Source organism: Lepisosteus oculatus, chromosome 5 (genome assembly GCF_040954835.1).
Source record: "Lepisosteus oculatus isolate fLepOcu1 chromosome 5, fLepOcu1.hap2, whole genome shotgun sequence".
Lineage (NCBI taxonomy): Eukaryota > Metazoa > Chordata > Actinopteri > Semionotiformes > Lepisosteidae > Lepisosteus > Lepisosteus oculatus.
In genome coordinates, this window is record NC_090700.1 from 59,436,217 (window position 1) to 59,463,835 (window position 27,619).

At 41.8% G+C, this 27,619-nt stretch overlaps 1 protein-coding gene and 1 long non-coding RNA gene across 4 annotated transcripts; one reads left to right on the forward strand and one right to left on the reverse strand.

The window, feature by feature from the left end:
- Positions 1 to 851: 851 nt before the first annotated feature.
- Positions 852 to 16,408, reverse strand: adpgk (ADP-dependent glucokinase). 3 transcript variants are annotated; one of them, XM_069190752.1, is made up of 8 exons: positions 16,238 to 16,408; positions 13,643 to 13,903; positions 12,714 to 12,939; positions 9,358 to 9,420; positions 8,645 to 8,765; positions 6,867 to 7,063; positions 5,561 to 5,659; positions 852 to 4,672 (listed from the first exon to the last, which is right to left on the reverse strand). In XM_069190752.1, the coding sequence occupies exons 2-8, from the start codon at positions 13,861 to 13,863 to the stop codon at positions 4,118 to 4,120; spliced, it is 1,482 nt and encodes a 493-aa protein (XP_069046853.1). In that variant the 5' UTR covers positions 13,864 to 13,903; positions 16,238 to 16,408; the 3' UTR covers positions 852 to 4,117. The 3 variants fall into 3 exon arrangements, with proteins under 3 accessions (XP_069046853.1, XP_069046854.1, XP_006629127.1); XM_069190753.1 differs by having other exon boundaries at positions 852 to 4,669; positions 13,643 to 13,908; positions 16,238 to 16,407; XM_006629064.3 differs by having other exon boundaries at positions 13,643 to 13,908; positions 16,238 to 16,407.
- A 152-nt stretch (positions 16,409 to 16,560) lies between these two features.
- Positions 16,561 to 17,672, forward strand: LOC107076966 (uncharacterized). The gene is made up of 2 exons (XR_001478088.2): positions 16,561 to 16,855; positions 17,112 to 17,672. It is a non-coding gene; the product is annotated as an uncharacterized lncRNA (long non-coding RNA).
- Positions 17,673 to 27,619: the final 9,947 nt, after the last annotated feature.

Here is a 27,619-nt window from a genome sequence, read left to right on the forward strand (position 1 = left end):
GGTTCTGGAACAGGGGTGCTCCTTGAGAGCCACAATACTGTGGGTCGACTAGGTCCCCCAACAGTCAATAATTGGTAAACGCTTCACACGCTTCTGTTTTGACTACTTGACTTGATCAGGTGATTTGTACACTTAGTTGCAAGATCATGAGTTGAAAACACCACCAGCTTATACTGTAGCTCTGAAGAACCACATTTGCCCATTCCTGATTTATCACAATCAACTCCTTTACAAAGCTGATCGAAACTTATTTCCACGTCTTCAGAAACCGATGATTTAAGGGTGCCCTGTAAGGCCTGCTCGATCGTGTTTGAAACCAGGACTGGCAATCCCCGACCTACAAGAATTTAAATCCAAAGATGGAAAAACAATATTGCGCAGTGGGCATTGTTGACTTTAATGTTAGCGCAAATCAGTCTGTATAGACTTTCTCTATAAAATTTGCAAAAGCTAGGATAAGAATAAAAATGTCATCATGTCCATTTCATATATGGCCAGTTTCTGGTGGTAAGTGTGCATTTTCTTTGTGGCTCAGCAGATACCCTGGAACTGAGAAGCTAGTAGTTTACCTAATGTGAACACTACTTGCAGAGGCAATATTTAGTGGAGTATTCTACTCTTTATTCATTTTCTTATTTTATGTAGCCTGTTTTCTCATATTTCATTTACTAGTTCTTGGCAATTTATCTGTTCTGGACTGTTGGATTGATCGCAAGTCTGAAAACGTGGCCTGTACAGAAAGCATTTAGCATTACATTGCTAAAAAATCTAATTACATGCAACACTTGTTACTCTTTGTTGTTCAATCAAATGAAACCTAAATGAAAAGAAATCAGAAATTAGGCAACAACTTTATTTCGAAGGACAACAAAAAGGCTTTATTTTTGTTTAAAAGAAACAGGTTTCACAAGCACACTTGTTTGTGTGTGTATATATATATATAAAAACACCACTCTAAAATATGTTAAAAGGGTTCAAGTTGTTCCATTCAATATATAAACCTGTAGAAAGGACAACCGATTGATACAGAAGCCTTTTCAGTTACCGAATCCTTATTGATGACACACTTGATAATGTTGAAAACAAGAATAACATTTTAACATCCCTTGAGAGAATTTGAAATGTAATTCCAAACGATAGCAAAGCCAAGTTGTATATCTTTTTTGAAAAGAAAAAGACATCAGTTGGAATCTCCATGTGCACAACACACAGGTAATGTTTATCTAAAGTGTACAATTAGTAACATCCTCTCTTAAATCGAAATTTCACCTCTAGGAACAGGAACAAGAAAGGTTTGTACATTCTGAATGAATATGAACAGTACTCCAATGTTTAGCATGGTTTACCATTCTGTTTCCAATACACCGACATTTAGCAGTGGTGTAGCAGTTTTTGGAAAGGTGTTAGAATTATTCCCTCAGATTCCGGAGTTGGCCCCTTCCAAAATTACTCTTAAAAAGTCTTCTATAAAGCCAGAAATGCCTTTGTTTTAAATATAAGACATTCTTAACCAGACATAAGTATCCCAACTTCAAAATCAACAATTCTCACATTTTCAAAGTTTGACTGCTGTAGAAACATTCTTTACAATATATACAGTACATCTATTTAAAAAATAATGTTTTATATTGAGATGTTTAACCATAACACTTCCTCAGTGCCTTTCATCACAAGGAAATTCAGGTACGTCCTCAAATGCCATAAGCAATAATTCATTCCAAAAGGCAGGAAAGAAAAAATGTATCAATGACAATAAGATATTCAGCTTATGACTTAACAATATTCTACACATTGTTGACAATGATCCAAATGGAATATGTCATCACTGGACTTAGTCTACAAATTTCTTGTATTGTATTTCTCTTTTCAACTCAATGGAGGCATTACATACCACAAGTATCAGTTTGCATAGGCAATATTTTGCAGTTTTTACCTTCACCCTTAGATGTATATACACAAGGTAACACTAGTAGCATGTTTGGAATACTGTGAATACAAATGTCTGTATCCTTGCTAACAAAGAAGATTGGAGGCATTTAAAAAATTGTATTATCAATAACAGATGACAGTAACACCAGTAGATGCGGTTGCTGTTTGTGTCAGTTTCTTACTGGTAACAAAAGAAACCTTATGGAAATGGAAGGACACCAATTTTCTGAAAAGTGGCAGTCCTTACTGCATTTTCTCTTTTCCAGGTTTAAATTCCAAACGGCCTGAGTAACGCTTGATTTGTACAGACTGAGTTCTGCCTAAAATGCCTAAAATGAAAAACGGTGTGACTGACATTTATTTTCATCTGCTGACCACAGCTAATTTCTGTTCCTAAGATAAACTGCAGTGAACCAAAAAGTGCTGTCAGACACTCGACTCACAGTACCAGTAAGGCACAGAATGTTGGGGCAGCTTTTCCTCACTGTTCTTCACCTACGACCTGGAGAGGCTGCTCTCTGCTGGTGCAAGAGGGTAATTCAATCCTTAAAATGTACTACAAAACATTATATAAAGTGGATTTGAGGAATAAGTGGAATTATGTTTAAAATGTTATTTTTTTTATTTTCCAGGTTAGCATATTCTGCTTATTGCTAGATTTAAATGTTTGTATCTTTAAAAACCTAAATCTTGACATTGATTTACTCATGGTATACACTCAGAATTGTTTACCATTAAAAAAAGACAATTGATAAATCAGCCATAACACAATATACAGATTTTACAGGCCTTATAGACTGTCGGCTATGTCATGTGGTCAGAGAGAAATATAATAAATACATCAGACAGAAAAATAACGTTTCTTTTTACAAACCGCCTACTGAAGCACAGGTTAAAATGTACATTTTTCAATGATTGTTTAACGTATGGTTACCCTGTGTTCAGGGTACAAACTTAGAACAATTGCATCTAAAATTCTGAAAATCCTATCCAAGACAAAAAATACAGTGCAAACAGTTGAGTCAACAAGTAACATTTCATATTCAGGCTTTTAAGCAAATCTAGCAGTTACACATAGACTTAAAGTAAAGTATGTGCAAAAAATGCCTAAAGCTTAAACTAAATTTAAAAATTGTACGTTTTGAGTAAAGGCAGCAAAATTATGCATTTAAAATTATCTTTAAAACTCGTGGAATCAATCCACCACTCAGCTGGATGGCATATTCAGTATTTGTTGTGATCTGGAGGTTAGCTTGCTTGACTAAAATGCCTTACATGACACGCTCCATTAATTAAACATGTGGCTGAGTCGTCCGTGGCAGAGGAAGGTGACGAAGATCCCACCAGAAGGAAGAGGAATATTTTCAAGTGAATGTCGCATGTCGTGGTACTGCATAAAAAGATCAATCTTTCACTGGAAGAAAATGGATAAACCAACAGGATTTAATTCATAAGACTAAAACTGCATCCCTTGAAGATGCAAGCTTTTCTTGCTCCTCCATCAATGTGCACACTAGAGTGAAACATCTTCTTCAGTGTCAGAACCAGGAAACCCCTTCGATTAATGCTGTTCACATTGGTTTGTTCAAAATAGCTGTAAAATACGTGAACTGCCTTACTCTAATTTTCCTGACAATATTTTGTTAGTCTACCATTTTGTAAAGTACTTGACCTGGTTGTAAAAAGAGAGGTGGCACAAAGTTTAAGATCAAGGGCATCATTTGATGCAACAATATACACTGGATGTTTTTTAAACCTGTTTTCTTTTCGATACTGTCTACAAACAGTGGCACAAACACGCCCCAGTACATCTGAAACCCAAGTATGGTGAAGTGACCTGACTCTACAGCAACCGGGACAATGATATTCCACATTACGGATTCAAAACTGGTCAATTTGTGTTCACATAAGGCAAATAATGTTAACCCATGAATTCCGCGACATTATTGTAGTAATACAAATAAATTGAGGTAAATGGTAGAACCCCTAGAAGCATAAAAAATGGCTTACAATCTGCTCACTGTGATTAAGGTTTTTGTGTCATACAGAAGAGTGCAGTCAATGACACCAGTTTCATGGTAAAGCGTCTTCTGGTACATCACCCCAGCCGCCACTGAAAAAGAAACTCTTGCCTCAAAGCCTGCACATTGCTGAACAGAGCAAGACGCCTTTGCCCCCCCGCTGTCACCTACTGCTCGATCATTTCAGAGTACAGGAGTCCCTCTGCGGAAATCGCGTCGCCGAGGCCCACGGTCCGTAGCGGATGCTTGCAGACCAGCACGGGGGTCAGGTGGAAAGAGACGTTCTCCCTGCGCCACACGGCCACAGGCTCGGCGGGGCTGAGAGTCACTCTCTCCCTGGGCTCCGCGTGGGACGTGTAGAACTCCAGAGGGGCCTTCAGGACCACCCTGCTGGCATCGATGGCCTGCGTCCCACAGGCCTGGCTCCCCGCTACCCGGGCCCCCGCGGACACCGCCGCCACCTGGTTGGCCCAGAAGCCGTCCACGGTGGCCAGGATGTGGTAGGCGAGGGTGTGGAAGTGGACGCGGGTCAGGTCGGCCTCCGAGCCGGCGTCCGCCCGGCCGCGCTGCGTCAGGACCCACAGGAGGATGTCGCTGACCCGGCCGACGTCCGGCACGCCGTCCCACGCCGCCAGCTGCGAGTGGGGGCCGGAGCCCGCCTGGGACAGGAACAGCAGCTCCTGCTCGTTCAGGCCGATGGAGTTCACGATGGGGAGGACCTGCTAACAGAGCACAGCCGGGGCTGTCGACAAGTCTGCCAGGCCGGGAGGGTGCTGGGAGCGCACGTGCTAGCGGGGAGGGCGGAGCAGTGTCTGCTGAGGAACGCCGGGGAGGTGGCTGATGGAAACGCTGAAGGACTATCCAGGCAAGCACAATACTTTGTATTTCGAAAAGGGTTACTCGGAGCGTGTCTATTGCACGATTTCTATCTGCCCCGTATAATCTCATGGCCCCGTAAGTCTTACATGTTTAACTAAAATCTGTCTTGTGGAAAAATATTCAGCTTTTAATTTCCTACATGACTGGTACATCCTATAGACTCAAGGGCCTGCAAATTTAATAACTAAAAGGGGGGTGTTTTACTCTGTTCAGAGCACATTCTTGACACAGCTTCATAATTTAAAGCGGTGTATTGAATACGTACTCTCTGTTAAATTTCTTTATTCATCCTTTATTGCTTCTTCGCTCTAGGCTGCGATACTAGCGGTTATCCCTTTGGAATGTCGCAAAGGATCAGGAACTAATCTGACAACGTCAAGAGAGCGATGCACGCTTCATTTGTTTAAGCAGATGCATGCTTACAGACGTCTGGTGAAAAATATAAGAAAGGGCAGGGGAAATCTTTGCAAAACCCCACGTTCATTTAACTGGAACATCAAACATTTGATAGGGTTAAAACAGCAAGGGATATTAATCAGCCATTCTCCAATTAAAGGCCTGATATTTCAGAAAAACCAGAGGGTGCTAACTTCAAGACAAAAGGCTACCTAGCTTAAGAGCAAACTAGAAATAATGAAACCGGAATGAAACCCACTTTAAAAAACAGTGCAGGAAGATTTAGAAAAAAAAAGCAGTCTCAACCTATGCTTTTGTTAAACTTATACATTTACCTCCTGCATTATACTGTTCATGTAGTCCTTGTCCGTCATGCTGGCCAGCTCCAAGTGAATGGGCACCTCATTGGGGATGTCCGACATGGCCACTACAGCCTGCGAAACAAAAGATGCAAGCCGTCAGCCACAGAGGACGTGATGCTGCTATGCTATGCACGGGGCCAGAGGTACAGTAACAGTCATTATGAGGGAAAACATCAGCAAAGAAAGGGGGCTCATAATTATCATTGATTAGGATATAATAAGGCATCACTGAAAAAGCCAAGCTGTGCTAACAGACTGCAAAGTTATGGAAGGTATCATTGTAAGTGGGGAAACTCAAGAAGGACAATTTGCACTGGAAAGTAGCTAGAAAGAGCTGTCTGCTATCTTCACAAGGTTCTGTACTCCCCTGTATAATGCAGCTTACTTATGTCTGGATTTTCTTTATGTACGTTTCCATTTACACCAGTGGCGCAAATGATCAGCTTCTGGTAAAAGGCCAAACAGCTGTGTATTTTGGATCGAGTTAAACATGCATCCATTTACAATCATTAAGAGGTGTGAATGGATAGCAGAAGTGCACACCTGTTGCTCTGTGTGGATCACTACCTCAGTCCACACAGACCTGCCTTTCTGTTAACAGGGGCATTTTGTTGCATGAGTAAACACACCTGTGATGAGAAAACAACTTCCATTTCAAGGTGTTGGCCATAGATCTGTCAGGCAAACAGAGCAGGAAATGTATCCAGACTGCTTTTATTAGAAGTAAGCATGCTTATACAATTGAAATATTATGAATTAGCACAATATTAAAGAATCTACACTCCTCCGTGCCATCTTACAAACCCCTCGGAAAATCAGTATCGGTACTCGCCTGGAATCTAAGCTTTGAAAGAAATGGTTACTGCAGCTATCGTAGCAGTCTGTGAAGGAAGTACACCAAAAAAAGCACTGAGAATATTATACAGATATAGTGGGCTGGGGAAGACTTATAAATCAGCCTAAGTAAATGGAGTAATAGAAATATTATAAATAATTCAAATAATGAAATTCTCACTTGCTGTCACCACATAAAAAAGACTGCTTATTAATAAATGAAGGAATATTTACCGTTCAGGTTTTTTTATGGACTAGCATTACCCATGCATGTGCAAAGTTGCCTAAAACCATTTGAAGTGATGCCCACTGCGCTTGCACTCAAGCTGCTCCTCCAGAGACCAGGGAAATGATGATGCCACACCCACGATGAACAGCGCCTACTGTACTTCCAAGCCAGTGGGCGCCCAGTGGAGGAATGGGGCCTGAGAGCTAAGCTCCTCACCTCGCGGAGACGCTGCTCCCACAGCTGCCGGCCCTGGCCCTCCATCATGTGCAGGCCAGACAGCACCACCAGGTCGGGCTGGAAGTCCTCCAGGCTGGCCACAAACACCTCCAGGGCGCTCATCTCCCCGTTGGCCCGGTCGTGGGAGAAGATGAAGCGGCTCGCCTGCGGGGCCACGCTGGAACCCCACCGCTCTCCTGGGAACCAGAAAACGGGGGGCGGAAATCATCCAGCCCCGGGACCCCGCGTCCAGCCCCCCCAGCTCACTTCACCGGGGGGAAAACTCTTAACAGGCCGTCGTGCTAAAACTCTCCCCCTGTGACTGACACCCAGCAAGGGTAGTCCACTAAGAAATAAAAGGATGATCGGGAGGCTCTTGTTCATTACAAATGATGAGATGGCACAAAGTCGTGGCTGGTCAAGCTGTTCCAGTTTTTTTAATTCCCCGTTTTTTCTTCCCATGACTTTGACCTGACTCCCCACTTCAATTCCTACAACAGACTGCAGTGAAATAAAGGCAGCATTTATACAATGTTGAAACATGCATTGTACGCTCATCAGATCTTCTATACTGTTTTTCTCATACAGCGATTTTGAAACACGGCAGCTTTCCTCTCCATGAATGGGCAGTCACAGCTCTCACTGATAACGCCACAAAAGCAGTGTTACTGGAGATTACCGGGAGCTGGTCAATTTAGTAAACTGAAGTTTTCTCAGAACTCCAGCCTCCACACCAGCCAACCACTACCACTCCTGTCCGCAGGGCACACTGGAACTGAGCTGTCCAATTCCAGGTAACAGGACCCAACCTACACCTCCAGACAGAAGCTCCCACCACACGAGCCACCTGGGAGCCCAAGAATGTGAAATTTAATGTGCACTCTTGTTCTTTTCTCTTTCATATCTATCTAGGCCGCCCTATTAGAAAACACATCACAAGGTCTCTCAGAGAGGCGCACCCAAACGAGCAACGCAGTAACGCAGTTCAGATGAACTCGGTTAATGTAAGGTAGGACCGAAAACCAGACATTGTATAATTCAGACTAGACCTACGCTTACTACATCAATAAAGCTTTCGCCTACCAGTTTGATTGGACTGAATAGTATACCTAACTACAGCTTTGGTATAATAAAATACTGACGTTGAACTAATGCTACTGCTACACACAATCTTAAGTGACAAGACATACAGTCAAGGTATACAAGGTCAACACTGGGACCCCACAGCAGCTCAGCCTGTCTGCCTTAATGGTCTTCCAAGCTCTAGTCAAGCATCAAGACTGTTTCCATCACAAGTTGACACACACATGGTGGGCAGTTATCTGATTGTCAATCCCTTGCTGTCAGTGCACATTACTAATTTAGGAGATTGAATGACATGAAGATCTTCTGATTTTAGCACCAAAAGCTCAACAACAAATTGTCACGGAGATCAAGAAAAACGGGTCTTTTTCTCACATTGAGGGTGTCAAAGGGCTAAAGCAGGCTGCGATCCAGCGTTCGGATCCGGGTTCCGCGCGGGCTCGTGCCCTCGCCGCTCCACCCCGCGACACCTGGGGCGCGACCCCGGGTCTCCGGCGTAACGCCACAGGGAGCCAGCCCAGTGAGCTGAAGGAGACCTCCCCCCAGCCCAGTGAGCTAAAGGAGGCCTCCCCCAGCTCGGGCGGCTGAGGGCCCTGCTACGCGCAGGGGGGGCACCGACGTCACCGTGCCCACACCAGCTCCCCTACACAGGCACTGGCACGGCGACTCGGCGTGAGGCCTGAGGGCACCATTACCTGCCTTGTACTCCAGAATGAGGTGGAACTCGTCCGTCTCCTGGAGGGACTCTGGTGGGACCACGATCTGCTCGTCCAGCAGCTCGTGGAGTTTTGGCCCCATGGGGCCACACAGCAGCACCTGGGAGGCACGCAGAGAGGGCACGGTCACTCAAAGGTACCTGAACTTGATTCTTTTGAGCTTTATTGGTTTTGCCTTTTGTGTCTTAAGCCATTGCTTTCCCCCAAACAGAACAGGGAGCTTCTTGTTCCCAGGCACTTCCCTCGAAGCAGTTTAACATTTTCTTTCGTACTTTCGGGAAATATGGAACAAGCTAGTACAACCTTTTTTCTTTTAATTCAGCTGGGCCCTTGAGTGTTAATTAAAAAGTCTTCTCATTAAGCAAAACCTTAATTCCACTGTAGTGCTCTCTGCGTGTCGCTTATGTTTAAAGAGGATCTTGCTCAGTATTACTTAAAATTTCTGTATAACATGCATCTGGAGACGTTCATCTAGAAGGTCAACAAAACCAAAACAATCTTCAGGTTTACAGAACAACACGCTACTGGGAGATGCCAAGAAAGTACCTGGTATATTATAGACTTTTCAAGAGATACCAGAGCTATTTTTATCTAAATCAGCTTGTTGGTAATCTTATTAGGCTTCAGGTATTGCTTCTCATTTATGCCTTGACATTCACCCAGTAGCCAGCTGAAGTATGAAGCTCACTTACTGTCAAGTGGGGGTGTGTTGCCAGTTTTTGACCAATAAGAGCAGCATTTCCACCAACATAGAGCTGAAAGAGAGAACAGGAGTTGGACGTGTACTAAAGAAAGGCAGAAATGTTGATTTTGCTAAACGTCATGTGCTTTGTAAAATAAAGTATGCCCACTTTGTGGAAAACTATCTTAATCATAATACCTAACATTTAATTGCAGTCAGTTGCTGTCTTGTGCCCAGATCTTGTCCAGTCACTCAGAAGCTGAGCAAGACTGAGCCTGGTCACTACTGGGCTGGCAGACCTCCAAGGAACACCAAGTTTCTGTTTAAGGTTTGTTGTGCTCTTCCCTCTGGCCCAGAATTTTCACACCAGGTGCCATTCATTGGTGTCTCTTTAAAAATGTTAACATGACAGCTGCATATCACCCAGATGGGTGCTGCACCTCACTAGTGGATGAAGTAGATCACCTATAAATAAAGCTCTTTGGCGTTTATATAGGCATGAGAAACTATACTATTAAAGTGTAACCTTAATACTTTACTGGCTTTTTGTGTCACATTTCAGCTTCTTCACACTAAAAAACCTATAGTATAATGCGAAAGGACACTAAATTTCTGAGGTGTGGTGAAATTTACAACCCTGATGGCTGATCAAGTTGCTTTGACTGAATTAAAATTGAGCCTGTCTGTTTTGCATAGTCCTTGCAGCCACTGCATGGAGCATACATGACTTCAGCTCAGTTGAAATTCACTTACCAAATGGGTCATACAGCTTTCCTAACCAAAAGGTTCTGTTCTGAGGTTTATTTTTAAGACAGTGTGAGTTTAAGTGTGGAATATCCACTAAGACGCTCATTTTAAACAGCTCTGGTTGTGTTCTGAATTCAGAAGCCTCCGTCTGTTGCAATCAACTGGTGACCAGCTCTAAAAATGCCATCTTCAACGTAGTTGCACATGTTTTCAAGACTGTGGCTCTATGTACGTAACGAGGTCAGACACTGTGAACACGCCCAGAACAAAACACTGCCCTGAAAAAGAAAGCTACATTTTGCAGAACTAGGAAGTTTTAAATGGATTGATTTTATCTGGGACAAAATCTTTCAAGGACTAGAAAGCCAACATGATGAACGCATGGAAAATCACAGCAAACGAAGTATAGGGAGTGCAGTGCCAGGTGTAACTGGGGCACTGCACAAACATGTAAGGATGTGAAAGCTCAGCTCATGCTAGAGAGGTATGGTACAGCACAGATTCTTGTAGCAGGATTCTGTGGCTTTCAACTTCAAACAGATGCTCTTTATCAAATCAGTACTCCTGCACAATTTGGGCTTTTGGCTGATCAAAGAACGTTTCTCTGAGTCTGTATGTTCTATTGCATTTTATATTCCCCTTGTTCTGCTTTCTTCAAGTGCTCTGAATGGTGAAACCCATGATACATACTGTGACATGCCTCTAAATGGCTCCAGCAGTGGATAACATCTCTGTTTCAGTAAACGCAGTACTGCATTCACATCTTCTCGCAATGATCGCATAGCTCATATGTAAATGCTTTATTTAATTTGTGAGGTGGGAGAAATGGGCCATTTTTGACCTGTTCTCAGAATTGTTTGGAACAATCAATGTTAATACAAATGTGTTTACAGAAAACGGTATTCTGCAAGTTCCTCCATTTTGCCCTGGTGGGGGATCGCAGCTAAATAATGGTTCTATTTATATCAGCACATTTAAACCAGCACCAATAGTGGAGAATATTAATTTCTCTTCAGAAGCAGAAGGGTGCTCTGTATTATTGTCACTTCAAACTGTAAAAACAAACACAAAATTGATCATCTTGTACATCCATAAAACGACTATTGTAAGCCCAGCAAGTCTGTGTATGTGTAACCAGATCCAGTGTATGAACAGGTTGCTGAAATGCTGAAAGGAAAAGTTCCACAGCCGAAATGTTGTTTCTCTATTCTTTTCCTTTCCGCACGGAATAAACCTTTACCTGTTCCTTCGCAGCCTACGCCTATGCATGCTGGCCTTCAAACGTCTTCGCACATAGTTTATTTGCACGTTGGAATCCACTCTGCCATTGTAAAGCCATTAGATTCACTCAGAGCATAACTAAGCCTGTGAGACGCACAGGTATGCGATTATACTACAGATTTCAAATCAGGGGGTGCGTGCAAAAAAACAGGGAACGCCGTGAAATGCTCAATACATTGACATTAGCAATGCAAACTCACCAGACTCGTTTTCCACCACAGGCCCAATATTACAAAATGGACCACAACTCCCTCAGATCAACCTGCACCTGGGAAAATCACATCTCCTGAGGCCCTACATTCCCGTTGATGAGGACTATGTTACCATTCCCACAACTGAGGAAACCTGGACCCCTGTGAAATCAGGGCACAAATAAATAAGAGCTGTACGGGCAGTGTGCTATTGAATCTACCCAAACACCAAGTCAAATTAAAAGTGTTGTCGAAAACCGGTTTTCAAACATTTGCGAATACATTCCTAAGTGGTACTAAAAATGAAATCACTTTCAGATTTAACACTACAAGTCTGTCCAAAACCACGAGAAATTGTCTCAGTCTTCTTTGTCATGCGTTTTAAATGCATTGTTGACAAGAAACCGCAGGTAGTATAAAAGCAGCACATGTGTGAATGTCAGTTCTGAGAGTTTAAACAGCACGAACACGTATGACCACTAAAGAGAAATGACTTTCTCAGAAAACTAAGTGGACTATAAAATTAAATTTTCCAACTATAAAAAGCAACAAAGACACTACTTACATTAGGAACAAAACACAAGACTCATTATGGTAAGATGTAGCTCAAGTAATGGGGAAATGCAACTCTAAAAGCTTTAATTGCCATCAAGCATGCATAATCAAGTTAAAAACAAAAATCCAGTTCTTCATCACATGAAATATTAATTAAAGAGATCACCTGGGTCTTGAAGGGGATGCATGCAATGCAATTAATGTATAAAGAATTATAACTGATAAAAAATTACCATCTCCAGGTTACTCCTCCTGTAAAATAAACAGCCTTTTAGGACAAACTATTCCATAGTTTCAAGAAGGTTATAGGACAGCTGTAGAAATCAACAGCAACAGCAATTTCAGCTGTTTAAATCCTTGTCATCCCAAAGCACAGTTTGTAACACACTTCAGCTCTGAGCTTTCCCTCTGTTGGGTGTTTTAGAAGTGTGAAACGTCAACTGTGGAAAAAGCGAATCTGAGGAAGTCTTCTGGAGAATTATTTTACACTGCTCCGCAGTGGGCATCCTTTAACATTCCCCCCATGGGATTCAGATAACGTTACCGGTTCTGTCTGAAATCCTGCCTGCAGCAGCGACATCTGCTCAGTTACCTGGGCCCCAGGGTACTCCACCGCGGCCCGGGCTATCCTCTGGAAGGTCTCCTTGTCGCTGTAAAATCTCTCTGCGGCCGCTCCCTGCTCCATGTAGTGGATGAAGGTCTCCTTCAGGTCCTCTTTGGAGCGCAGCACGTCGTGATCCTGCCCCGCTCCAGGATCCACAGCAAGAGCCTGGAGGAGCCCCACTCCCGAGACCACCACATCTACACAGGCATTGACCCTTGACAAGAGACAGACGGGAAGAGCAAGGTAAGAGACATTTGACCTGGGCTTCTCAGTATCTCTTAACTCAGTGGTCTTCTATCGGGGTCTTGTAGAGCCGGTGTACCTGCAGGTTTTCTAGGTCTCTGTGCAGTACAAGTACCTGAAGAGCTGGTCCACTTAAGACAATAATGAGCTAATGAGTCTGTCCCGGCAAGCATGGGCACAAGGTGGGACCCCAGAGCTGGACAGGATGCCAGTCCATCGCAGGGCGCTCTGCTCTTAATAGGTGTCGCTAAATGAACAGTGATGTAATCTCTATGCAGTACAAAATATAGGGGCTAGACTTTCATACTGTATTACCCCCTCATCATCCTACAGGAATTCGGAGTGATACTGATGAGTGTAGTAGAAACGCAAGGTGAACACCGGAGATTCTGCTTGCAGCTGCTCCCATTCCTTCGACACCACATTCCTTTGCTCAGACAAACACTATGAAGCATCTGGAGTGTCAGGATGTGTTATGGCCCTGTGCGAGATATCCATGCCGTGCCAAGTCGCTGAAGGCGTGGTTTGGTGGAACCTACAGGGAAACGTCAGTGTCCGACACTTTCTGGGAATGATCCGAGTTTTCCGACGGGCTTATGATCAAGAACCTCACTGAAAACAGTGAACTCTGTCCTTCCATCTCAGCCCACTCACCCACCCACCCACCCACTCACCCCACAGCCACGCGGCTCCACTGCTTGGCAGGGGACGTGATGAGAGCCTCCCAGGCCGCGGCGATGGTCTGCTCGGCGGCCGCGGTGCCGGCGCCGCCCTGCAGGGAGCGCAGGGAGGCGGAGAGGTACCGCACGGCCCGCTCCGGGAGCTCGGGATCGGAGCGGTGCCAGATGCCCACAATCAGCGCCAGCACCGCTGCCACCATCGCCCTACGCCACATCCTCGTGTCCTGCGGGGCCGGGGCCGGGAGAGGGCGGGATCTGTCCTACAGGAGACAAAATGCAGCCCTGAAGCCAGACACTGCTCCCCGCGTTAAGTGCTGGATCCAGACACTGCTCCCCGCGTTAAGTGCTGGATCCAGACACTGCTCCCCGCGTTAAGTGCTGGATCCAGACACTGCTCCCCGCGTTAAGTGCTGGATCCAGACACTGCTCCCCGTGTTAAGTGCTGGATCCAGACACTGCTCCCCGCGTTAAGTGCTGGATCCAGACACTGCTCCCCGTGTTAAGTGCTGGATCCAGACACTGCTCCCCGTGTTAAGTGCTGGATCCAGACACTGCTCCCCGTGTTAAGTGCTGGATCCAGACACTGCTCCCCGCGTTAAGTGCTGGATCCAGACACTGCTCCCCGCGTTAAGTGCTGGATCCAGACACTGCTCCCCGTGTTAAGTGCTGGATCCAGTTTGTGAAGTGCTTATCCTACCCGTTCAAAGCAGGCTTGTTTTACTAGACATGCCACGCTTGGGTGCTTTCAAAAACAGGTTTTTTTTTCAGGTTTTGTGGGTCACTGAACAATACTCTTGACTGTACAATTTTTATTTAATTTAATTTTATTTATTTTTATTTTTGTCCTGTTTGCAACTGTCTTGTCCCAGACATGAAAGAAGAGGTTTAGTATAGAGATATATACTACTTGGTATAATGCAATAATGTATCTTGCATTACTCAATAGCTTGTACGGCACATTTTCATTTAGGATTTAAATCCTACATTTAGGATTTAAATGGTAGCCTCATCACTGGCTAACATCATTGGCACTTATTGCCTTCCTATGAAAGAAAGGTCCACTGGTTTTGCAATTTAAGGAAAACTAGATGAAAATCTAATATAATTGTAAAACTATACTTGCATATTTTTTCCCAGCTCTCTTCAGTCCTGGCTCGGAAAGGGCTAGTGTGCCTACTGCTTAACATTCTGACCCGGCTCTTAAACTAAACCAGCAGGAAACTGTCTGAACCGGACAGGAATTTCATCACTCTGCTCTCCTCCCCACTGAGAGCTGATGTGTGGTGAGTGTTCTGGCGCACTATGGCTGCCGTCACATCATCCAGGTGGAGCTGCACACTGGTGGTGGTGGAGGGGAGTCCCCGTTACCTGTAACGCTCTCTGAGTGGAGTGTCCAGAAAAGTGTTATATAAGTATAAGGAATTAGTATTATTAATTTCACATTTCCCCCAGCTCTCCAGGCACCTTGCACAGACAAACCAGCTTTCCAGGACCAGGGCTGGTCCCCACTGCTTTATCCCAGTGAGGAATACCATGCTGATGCACTGAACTGCTGTGTGCTCATTCTATTGTATTCTCAATTCTCAATTCCAATCTATAACGACTACCCAATTGACGCAAAACCATACTTAAACCTCTCTCTGATTTATCCAAGAGCAGTGTACTGCTAAAATTGACATACTTCCTTTTAGCAAAAGGAAATCTTATTATCTGATCATTAATTACAAAGTCCCCCTTGCGTTTTTCATCTCCACTTAGAAGTTCTAGCATGTTAAAGCTGTACCCAAGATAAGGTCCAGCTAAAACACCAGACAAAAGCACAGTCAGAGCTCCTCCTATCTTTTCTACTTAACCTTACCATTACTACTACCAACCCTAATAAGAATAATATAAAGGATGCTTCTCATCCTTTTAAATAAAACCAAGAGAAAAAGGCGTCTCTTTATTTAAAACTGTTAATAGTATTCAACCACTGACTGCATACTCGACAGTATGGGAATCTCTACGTTATATAAAATCAGCACAAGTGACCAAATTTAAATTTTAATCATTAAAAGTTCTACCGTTAATAAACAGGCTGCAATGCATAATTAACACTGCTTGTATTTACTTGAATACACAAATTCGTTAAACTGAACGTGCCATTTTACATTTTAATATTGCCCCCTCAGGCGTGATAGGCACATTTACTTTGGATTAAAAATACGATTTAGTGCATTCCTTGACTTGATTGTAGTGAACGGGAAAATGAAGGTAACTAATTCATAACGACTTTTTAAAACGGTGCTAATTTATTTGGGACCTAAATTTCTGGGTTAATCTCCCAAAGCACGAGTTTTTTTCCAACATCAACTCGAAATTACCGTCATATTTAAACTAAAACTGTATATCATTTAATAAAAATGTATTCAATGCAGTTTGCATTTCCTGTGCATGTCTTGTGCATTGGGCTGAAATACTACTACTACTACTGTAATTTGTCACCGTTGACATAATTTATTCACCCAGAGTGAACACATACGAGCCAAACCGGAGACGATTAAAAAGTAATTTCATCGATGCATGTAATCTGTAAAACGGAGTACGAACCAGTAATGGATTCTGCAGAACTCGGAACCGCAGCCGGGCAAGTCTGCGAGCGGGCAGAACTGTGAAGCTACGTTTCTCAGACCGGCCGCCACGTCTGAAACCGAGGGGGCCGGATTCCTTAGTGCGGTAACTTAAACCCGCGTCCCTTTCGCGGAAGCTACGCCGATTCGCGGCGCACCCAGATTTCTGAAACGCACTTGCGCTATCTGCGCTACCATCTCCCCCCCGTGGCCCGCTAAGGGGTTGGCGTACGGTCTGGCGCTGATGGCGCAGCCGTGCTTGCAGAATACCCCGGAAACCCGGAAGACGCGTGGTGCACAGTGAAGCTGTTGAGATTATAGACAAGGTAATGGCGTGGGGGAGACCCCCGGGACCAAAGGCGAAAAACTGTCAGAAAAAATGAGCACATACTGTTCTAGTATGGATTTCTTATTCTTGAGTGGATCGTTTTGATCGGATTTTCGTTTGGCGTAAAGTCCTGGAGGTAAAGGTCGAAAAATCTGCGCGTTATTTTACAGCGCACCCCTGTTTTTTGGTTTGTCTGTCGGCGAATGAGAGAAAACCAGTGAGCAGGGCGGCAGGCCGCTTCGGTTTGTAGGCGAAACGTCTGGTTTGTAGGTGCGATTTGTTTGAGGAAGAAACTTAAGAGTTGTTGTTGTTGTTGTTGTTTTTTTTTAGGCACGGCCACCTTGTTTTAAGTTTTTCCAGTATTTCCCTGTTACACATCACTGCCTTTTGCGGTCTTGATTTGTATTTATTGCATTTAACGTAATTCAAGTTTTGTTGTAGGAACTCAAAATCAAGATTTTTTTTTAAAAAAACTGCGATTTCCTTGCTGTAATGCCGTGTTTTAAAATTATTATTTTTTTTTTAGATTTGATCAGTCGAACTTGCACAAGTCAACACTTCCAATCTGCTGCCGTAAATTTACTTCTGCAACCCCGTGTTCAATATGAATGTGCTTGTATAGCCAGAAATATTTTGTTACTCTTTGGTGATGATATAAAAGTATTGTGTTTCTAAATAAATTGCAGTTGGGTATTTCAGAGCACCTGTATAAAATACACTTTGAAATAACTTATGTTCTCGTAATATCTTAGACCAGCAGTAGTTTAAATGGATGAAATGTACATCGAGGTAGAAATGTGTGGTACCTTATTTCAATAACGTTACACATTTTCATCGCGTTTCGAGATCAGCCCTGTACTACAGAAGGCTTGGGGGTATTTTTGAAGTGTTTAAAACAGATGTTAAGGTTATATTGAAATGTAAGAACACGAAAGCTGTGCGGACCTGTGCTTTACCTTGTTTGATTTTTTTTTTCATAAAGTGAAGTTGTGTTGTAATATGTACGTCTGACGGTGTTAGTCATGTTATATGTGCTCTCGTTTGTATTGTATTTTTGCTGTTATGATTAAAAGCGTTTAAAAAATAATGGCTATTCCTATACACAAATACACCTTCTTTCCTACAAATGTCCAGCTTCAAGCAAAGGAGCTTAACCTTCATATGCGAACACCTCTCCGCAGTACTCCTGTAGATCACGTCTGTGATCAGGTGTATTGAGACATTTTCTGAATCATGTTAGCGGTTTTTTCCTAGTCACATGAGAGTCCCAGAAATCACTGCAATTTTTGTATTTCATATTTCCTCCTTTCTTTTGCAAGCTGTTTTACTGAGACTTCACACAGTTTTAATGTATTACCCAGTCATATTTTGGTTTTATTAAGTCAATTTCCTTTGACTATGGTGCACAGATTGTACTTTTTTAAATCAGATTACATTGATTTGCTGCTGTGGAACAGAGGTCAGGTGTTGCATCGCAAATTCAGAGCGACCCGGGGAAGAGCAATGAACTGTAGCGATGTTATACATACAGTAGAGGGCGCTGTTCGCCTTGACTTCACCACCGCTGTCATTCACTGAAGCCTGAAGAATCACTGTAGACGTTAAGGCTGGACAGTTCAATCCAAGATCATCTACGTTTTGCTTTGAAGAAGCCGTTAAAAAAATGAATGGATGAAATAAAAGCGTCCTGTTTTGTTAGTTAATAGAGCAGACAACAACAGGGCATTAACAATTGATACAGATTCTTGAGTGGTAGTTCCCATATTGAATTCACTCTTTGGTTCTGTAGATTGCTCTTTGACTCACACAATACTTTTCCAGTACTGTATGTGTGTGTCGGACATATTGCTGGGAAAGGTCATTGTATGACGTCCAGGACTTCTAAATGCTTTTCACGTGTTACAGAGTTCCTTGCTGAGACTGAGTTGTTTTTTTTGCAATACCAGACTGTGAAGGGCTGCTGCTGTGAGACTCTGAGTTTAAGCTAAGCCACTGAGCCAACAGAGAGCGAGGTTTCAGAAATGCCCTTTGATCCATCAAGTCTGGCTCTAGGCCCTAACAGGGAGTTGGGAGTTTGTGGTGAGAAATGTATTTTAAATAAAATGTATGCGTTTCTATCCAAAAAAATGAAAAGCACAGCGTGCATGCATATTTTGATCACTGTTTGCTTTCCTGCTCTAGAAGCTGTGTGAGTCTTGTTGGCAGACATGCAGATGGAGAAGCACAAGTGATCAGCTGATCACAGGGAGCGAGTGAAGGTGTTGTGGATCAGGATAGGTGAACAGGTGATCTGAAAGTTGAGGAAACAAAACTAGCAATGCAAAAATACAGAATCTCACTGGACACGATAAGCAGACATTTTCATGTTTGGCCAGACTGTTAAAATATTGATTATTCAGTGTTAATATAGTGATATTACTAAGGGTATAGAATACTAGTCTTTATGTCAACTAAAAGATAAAAAGACTCTCCTGATGAATTCCAGATCCTTGCCTGAGTAATATTTTTAGTCACTTCGGGAACTGGCAATATATGCTTTTTGGTTTTTCTTTCTAAAGCTCTTGATTACCTGATTACTTAATTTGATAAACTAGTGCTTGTTTGCCCTGCAATGGACTGGCGTCCCACCCAGGGTGTATCCTGCCCTGTGCCTGTTGCTTGGCAAGATAGGCTCCGGCTCCCCTGCGATCCTGAATTGAAAGAAGCGGGTAGGAAAGGGATCGGTTGATTGGTTAATTGACAAATTGGTTTGTTTCTTTCTGGATGGTAATCTGGCTTGTTTTATAAGGCAGCAGCATTTTGAATGTGTTGCCCAGTATGGTCCAGGTTGATAAGTTTGGTTACAGAATGTCATACTCATATGCTCTCTGTGAATACCTGACATAAGGACATCACAATGTGAAGGAGAGGATGTCATCAGTCCATCCTAAATTGATTGGTTATTAGAAGTTAATTGATCCAAAGATTTCACTCTTTATGTAAAGAAGTACACACTGTCCTCAATTTTAAATGTGTTTCCTCTTACATATCCCTTAGATACTTTAGGTGGTTTGCTCTCCACTGATCACTATAAAAGTCTGACTTGCAGATTTGTCTTGGCAGGGAAGGATGCAGAAGTTTAAGTCCTACAGGCATCTTAAACTACAAGGAGAACATTTATACCTGAATAGTCATAGTTCATAAACAACTTCTGTGAAACTGTGAGACCAAGCAGCTAAAGTGTAGTCCAAGCAGCACAGTTTTATAAGATCTGCGGTCAGTAGCTCCATGTTTTGGTTCAATTACTAGAACACCGATATGTTTGATGTTCCTGGACAATAATGAGCATTAGAGAAAACAGATGAACCTAGGCAAAAGAATTGAATTCCTTTTATATATACTGTACACATACATTCTTCAGGCACTAATGTGAATAAGTGGGTATGAAGTGGAGACAGGGGCTTTGTGAGTACAAATAAAATACACACCTTTCTTAGAGCTTGAGCTTTTTTCTGGAATCGTGCCATATGAGGACTGAAAATCAATGTAGTGCAGAGTCTTGGTGTAAGTGTTGAAATATTGCGACTAAAAATCTATATAACCAAAGGGTGATTATGGTATTTATAAACAGCAGGTAAAGGGTGTAATGGTGTGTACAGTGTAGCAAGATTATACTGTAGTATACTAGGATTCTCTATACAGTGTAATGGAGTGGATCATAAAGAATTACCTCATTGTCTTATTTAGAATATGCTGCATTTGAAAAAAATGGTTTTTACAAAGAAATAAAACATAAACATCAGTTTCCCAATCAACATGTTTCACAGTAATTTCTAAAGGACTGAAATGTTTCAATATATAGTATTCCATGGCAATATTAAAAGCATTTTATGCTGTCTCGACTGTTGTGCGAGTAATACTGCAGATAATTAAAAACAGAGTGTCATTCACTTGTACAGATTGTGCTTTAGCAATACCTAGGTTAATCATTGAATTGCTATCAAAGTTCCCAAATTCCAATTCCAGTTTTCCATTTTTCTGAAAGAAACCACTGTTTATGATTGGGCCTGTGCTTCATCTGTCTGCCTCCCACTGGAGAAGGCAGGTAATTTGATATTATTGCGACTTGTGAATGAAGGTAGTATTTACAGCCACAATTATGTTATATCTGTTCTGTGTTCTCTGTGCTATTACACATAATAAATTGATTTAGCTTCAATGGTATTATCAAAAGTTTCATGTCCCTAATAATGAAAATTATACCATGTCACAACAAGTCGTACATCCTGGCTTGGGTTTAATTTTTAATTTAGGTGGTGTAATGATGCAAATAATGTATTTTAATTAAATGTCTTCAGCCTCAAAGGATGTAGGAATCACGGTTTTGCATCTCAATGAACTACCTGCTCAGCTATAAAAATAAAACGGATGCAAAGCTTAACAGGGATGTTTCGCTTCTGACAGCAATGAAGGATTTTGCTTTCAGCTTCCCCTGCAAACTTCCAATTCTCAGACCCAATTTTCAAAGACCCCCTGCTGCCACCTGCAGAGAGGTTTTATCTGTGTGGATCTTCTCTTTTTCTCAGATCTTGTGGTTGTCAGATGTGTGTAGTTCTCTGTCAGTGGAAAAATACAAACTCTTTATTCTCTCTCCTGAGAGTTTAAATAGTATCATTAGGGGCTGTTGACACCTGTCACGTCTGCTTGTCTGTCTGTCTGTTTAAGAGAGTCACAGGTATTTGACATGTTAATTATATGATCAGCGTCCAGATTGGCTCTTATTTGTGGCTAGCTTCTGTTCAGCTGAAAAAAAAAGTCAGCAAAAGGAAGGCATTATAGAAGATGATAACAGCATGACTATGAACTTTGAACAGCCATTCTGGGGTTTATATACACTTGAAAATCTCCTCCAGAGTCAGGACTGTGTGACAAAGCATGCTCTCATCATGCAGTTCTCTGACTGGAAGAAGATGCATGGTGTTTAGACAGCACGGCTAAAATACAGGGTCAGTCGCTTTTTCACCCTTAAACAGTTTGAAAGTACCATGTAAACTGGAGGCACTCAAGTCTTTGCAGCATTCAAGATCCTGTTTGCTTGACGTTGGCTCCCTTTCTTCCCAGCACAAGAGCAGCACTGAAGCACGAATACTGGTGGCCAAAAAAGAAAGAGTGAAAGCATGTTGAATCTTCCATGATGTGTTAACACCAGTTATGTTTTTACAAAATAGACCCTCGTCTTTCTTGACTTGCAGCATCCACATTTAAAGTGGACTTGCTCTCCAGCAACAAAAACCTGCAGTTCTCCCCATTAGCATTAGTTCCACCTATTTTGCTCCTGATACTCCCTGCCCCCTTACTGTAGACAGGTCCTTTCCGTCTACCAGGGGAGCTGATATCTTATTCACCTTCCCCTGTCACCTTCCAGATCTGACTTGGCAACAAAGACTGGGCAGAGTCAGCTCTCTGAAGAAGGCTGTGTGAGCCAGCTCTGACAGAGATGGGTGGCTTCTGCTGATCAGATAGCCGATGTCAGAAGCCTGTGATCCCAGTTCTCCTGTCCCTAGTTACCATATGTTCATTCTCCTTTTGGTAATAGCAAACAGGAGACTCCACGTTGCCCAACTGACAACCAAAGGTGGTGTAAAGCACCTCAAATAAAAATATCTCCCCACTTATGTTCAGCAGTAATTCTGTCTCCTGAGAAATGGCCCACTATAAGAATCTCCCAGCTGCCTCGAAGTCTCCCCTTCACTACACCATCTTGATCTCTCCCACTGGTTCCTGGTGGCACAAGCAGGATGCTAAGAAAAGCAGGCTGCATCACTGCTGGGAGAAACACAAAAGACTCTTTCAGCACCATAGTGATGTATATTCACTGGTGCATATGATATTTTTAATATCAGTCCTGATTATTTAAATGTTCCCTCCAATAGATAAATATTAATGAGATCATTTGCATTATTGCATGCTGTTAATTTCCCTAATACAGACCTGCATAGCAACATTGTCTGGAACGGACAAGTGAAATATTAGGAAAAAATAAGAAGTAAACCCACCCACAAATTCATTAAATGTGTTAGTGTGCAGAGTTTCAAGGATAATTCGCAGTGTCTTAAATATGACTGTAATATGTACAATTCACACATTTACAATGTAGTTCAAATCTACAGTTGTTTGCTTTTAGAACCTAATTTGACAATAAATGGTACTTCTGCTTTGTATAATAAATAGTAGTGAACATTAAAAGCTCATCAAGAAATCAGTCAATGTGTATAAATCTGAGCTCTTGCTCAAACTAATAATTCTGCTGGTTTTGCTGTTATTTAAGAGTGACTGACGTGCATGAAGGGCAAGTGTGAACAGTTAGATTTGATTGTTTTTTGTTTGTTATAATGCAAAAAGTATAGTTTTAAATTCCATTGTTTTCAGTGACTCGCCCAGCAGTGGCCGTCGTGTTTGAATACTTTTCACTGGCTTCCTGTTGTCATCTAATTTGCCAGCCTTCACTTCCTGAACTTCTGTCTGCTCTCCCTGGAAACTGCTCTGCCTGTAACCCCCCCCAACATGAAAACCTGATTTCATCTTAGCTGTGGTCCTAATTATTATCCTAATTATTGTCAAAACATGAAAAACACTTGACGAAGACTAGCCTGTTTCCTCCATCTTGTCTGTCTCTGGTCCCTCTCCTATCCTTCCCCAGTGGTTCTTACTTATTCTCAAGGTCATTTCCAGATGACAGCTTGTCATCTGTCACAAGGCATAATTCAGGATGAGTTATTGCGTTGCAAATCCTCAGCAAGTGCCTTCTTCCATTTGAGATTTCAGGTATTGCTTCTGCACAGAGCCCTGGTGTGGAAAAAAAAGGACTGGTTTAGATCTTTGAAATTTTTGTGGATTGACAACCCCAAAAGCTGTCAAAAGAAAGTCTCTGCAGCCTCTGGATGTGAAACAGTGGATCTGGGGCTAAGAGCAATGGAACAAAAACTCAGTTATCTGTAGTTTCCAAAGAATGAAACAGTGGCACTCTGACAATGCCACAAACTACATACACTCAAGTGCCAGTCTGAAAGACAACAGTGTTCCTCTCAGGCTTTCAAGCATAGTGGAGAATCTTGAAATCACATCTTTACTGTAATTTCTAATATAAATCATTTTTCCTGACTATAGTGTTTTAATTTACAGTCTGAATTACACACTCAGTGTAACTGCTTCACCTCTTACACTCAGTTCCTTTTATTCCAGATTTCATTGTTATCAGAGCCATTAACCATAGCCTTCAAACTCAAGGAGAAAAAAAAAACTTTCAAAACCCTTAAAAGCATAATGACTGCTAGAAAACAAAAAAAGACTACTCTTTGATAAGAGTCTCAAGAGATCAACTGGTTTAATTCAGTGAAAGGGTACCTCGCAGTGAAAAGTTAAATAAGAAATCCAGTGAAGGCAGGAACCTGTTTTGGAAAACCTTTAATACCAAAGTTTTGGAGAACATATTTAGTCATAAAATGCACAGTACAAGGATGGATATAGAAATAATGGCACATTTACAGGCTACAGGGGTATATGTATATATTTTGTATAAATCCTATTCTCTGTAATATTTTGTAAATGATTCTGCTTCATCACACAGTAAGGCATGAAGTATGACCCTTTGAGATCAGAGAGCAGGTATTTTTTGTTTTTATCGGAGATACACTTAATTAAAGTCTACAAAAGTTAAAAGCATTTTAAAAAATGTGGATGAAGTTATTCATCTTAGGCAGCCTCCTGCCCCAGAATATCTTCTTCACAGCTATATCACAGAAAGAGTCTATGATTTAATATGTCATTGTATCTTTTGTTCTGTTTCATGTAAAATGTTGGACACAATGCAAAATAAGATCCTGCCCACAGCCTTGCAGGTATGAGGCAGATGGCAATACAGCGCCTGGGAGCTATAGAGAGCTATGACAGTCGTTCAGTATTAATACATACATTTACCTTATTTGTTTGCTCAGTATGTTGTAATCTGTACAATCTTTATGTTATTTATTAGCATATAAACAAATGTTTATGATTAAACATTTTCAGCTCTTGTAGGTTATATCATATTGAAAGCATTTCTTATAGCATTTTTATTTTCTTCAGATAGTGTCAAATGTAGTGGGACAGCAGTGAGGAAGAGTGGTTAGCAATCTGTATTTATAACCACAGGTTGCGGGTTCGTATCCCATGAATTAGTGTATGCTTGAGGAAGGTACTTTGCACAAATTGTTCCTTTCAAATACCTGCATAAATGGGTGTACTGCATGTGGTTTTGGATAAAAGCATCATCCAAATATTAAAAACAAACACTATATTCATCTTCATGATGCCTTGCTGAAGTGTCTATGCCATATCTGGGTTTAGAAACAAATATGTCCGTACTCAGTTTTCCTCTTAAATTCTCTTGTTTTTGTTGAAAAGCCCAAATCAAACTTGAACCCCTGAATGCAGTTCAGCACACATTACAGTAGGTCATTGTATGATCAATTGCCTGCTCTGTACTGCGCCACTGCCAAAGTCTATAATCTCCCTTCTCAGTGCAGCCCTCTGGACCATGTCCAGACTCCTTCCATACCAGCATTCTGACATCAGTCATGCCTGCAGCATCCATGATACTAGCAGGTCCATGTGGAAACAACACATGGCAGAGCAGGGTAGCAGAGACATGACACAATAGCTAATTTAGCTCTCAACTTCAAACAAACCGTCAATCTCACCAATGCCTATTGACAGGCAACAGCAAGAAGAAGCCTATAACTGCTGTACCCCTGAATGAGCAAAGTGCCTGTCTCTCAATGTTCCCTGGACAAGAGAGGTAAAAGCTTTAACTTACACTTCATTTATCAGTCCATGGTATTAATCAAAAAGTAGAGATGAATTATTTCGAAGCCTCATCCCCGTGGTGTGCTGTAGATAAGAGTGCCATTACAAAGATGTTTGTAAAGAACGATGAGGATCTCCTGTCGCTTTTCTTTTGCTTTCATATGAATTAAATTAAAATCACACCTTATTGATTCCTTAGTTAAAGACATAAAAACTATAATCTTCAAACGGATACAGCAAACAGGGTGTGAGCGATGCACTCATAGTGCACATAATCTATACTGGAAGGGTTTATCTATCACTGCTCTCTCACACTGTACAAGCCATGCTGTGGAAAATGAGACAAATCAGGCCTTCCTTTTCTGGAAGTGTTTTTAAAAAAAGATGACAGTGTGACTGTGGTGGATTCATTCTTCATCAGGAGGAATATCTTTTGTGTCTCACCCTGCAGGAGCTCAAGTTAATGATTTTTACAAACCTATTTGTTCCCAGTGTCAGGTAGGTGTTTAATGAATATAGCTGAATTCCCCCCCTCAAGTTCCAAGCCTCCCATTGATTTCCTGCAGAGGGTTATTGACGACAGAGAAACATACTCTTTCTTTCTCTCTCTCTCCTCTTTTCATGGAATTCATTTTCACTTGTGTAAGCACAGTCCTGGCACAAACACAAGTCTTCACTGAGAGAGCTGTGTTTTATTTCTTTTAATATCCCTCTTGTCTTTTGCTATAGAGTGAGATGTTGTGGCCTTCCATACACAGTTTTATTGGCTGGAGGTAAAAACCGTCTGGGTCTGGGTGTTTGTAATCGATCAGATGACCAACGATGGAATCCATTCGCAGCTCTCTTTGTATGTGTTGTTTTAGCACACTTCTCAGGCCAAACAGGAACAGGAAGGAGGATTTTAAATAAAACAATCATTACTCGATGTATATAATGGCTGTTTGAGTTTAGGTATAGAGACATGGTTATTTTGAAACAACAAATTCTACAAATTCTCTTTAGGTGGGGAAAAAAAATAAATCCATCTTTTTGTTTGCTCAACATAAGTTCCCTAAATGAGGAATCACGGATTCAAATGAAAAATATTGTTTTAATTTACATTAAAGGTACAGAGGTAGGTTATGGTCTTTACTGATTTCCCATGTGTACTTGAGTATGAAGAAAGATACTAGTGGCATTCTATAGTGGAGAAAAAGAAGATGTCTGACAACCATTTAGTTGAAAAATGTCAAAAATTGAAAACAAAAATTGTATTTTAAATTATGTGGCGCCACCAGCTCTCTACTTAAATACAGAATGACTTATCTGTACTTTTCAAGATGACAGCTCTGATCTATACTATACTGTATGTCAACAGACATATTAGTGCATTAAGTAATAGGTTTATTCCATGTTGAAAAAAAGAAGAAAGAAAACACAACGTTTCGGCCGTGGAGCCTTCTTCAGCCTTCTTCCACACCTGAAGAAGGCTCCACGGCCGAAACGTTGTGTTTTCTTTCTTCTTTTTTTCAGCAGGGAATAAACCTTACTTGTTCCTTTGCAGCCTACGCATGCTGACGCAACTCCCCACCTGAACTATATTAATGGATTTGCATGAATCTGTTACGGGCAGGTTTAAAATCGCTAAATCCCCTCAGTGGCGCTGTGAAGGTACTAGAAATTACTGTAGTTACCTCAGGTTTTGGCAGGATGCTGCCATTCTAGTGCGGCTGTTTTGACGTGGTTGTACTATCCATCCAGGGCACCTTCTCCTGCTGCGTAGTTTAGCAGAGTGGTGTCCCTTGAAATTGATACACTTCTCCTTCAAATAAGTCATTTTGAACATACTCTCTCCTAATGTCAGTCACTGACCAACTCTCACCATCTCTTTGAGGACAATACTGGCTTCTGTATTAGAAGGAGCAGAGACAGACATCACTCACAGTCTGATATACCACCCTATATTAACGTTGTGTCCCATGTCTCTATACATCTGCTACTGTAATTGCACGTACCCCATTAAAGACAGAATCAAATAAAGCTCACATTTGTAATGCAGATTCACTCATCTCTGTCTTGTCCATTGGAGACTCTTGTTATTTGCATGAACAATTAGGCAATTAAAATCACATTGCATTTAAAATTTGCTGGCAAAGGCAATTCCTTGTGGTCGTAGAAATGGTTAAAGATGATTATTATTTAAGACAGGGTACAGGCAAGTGTTTTTAAGAA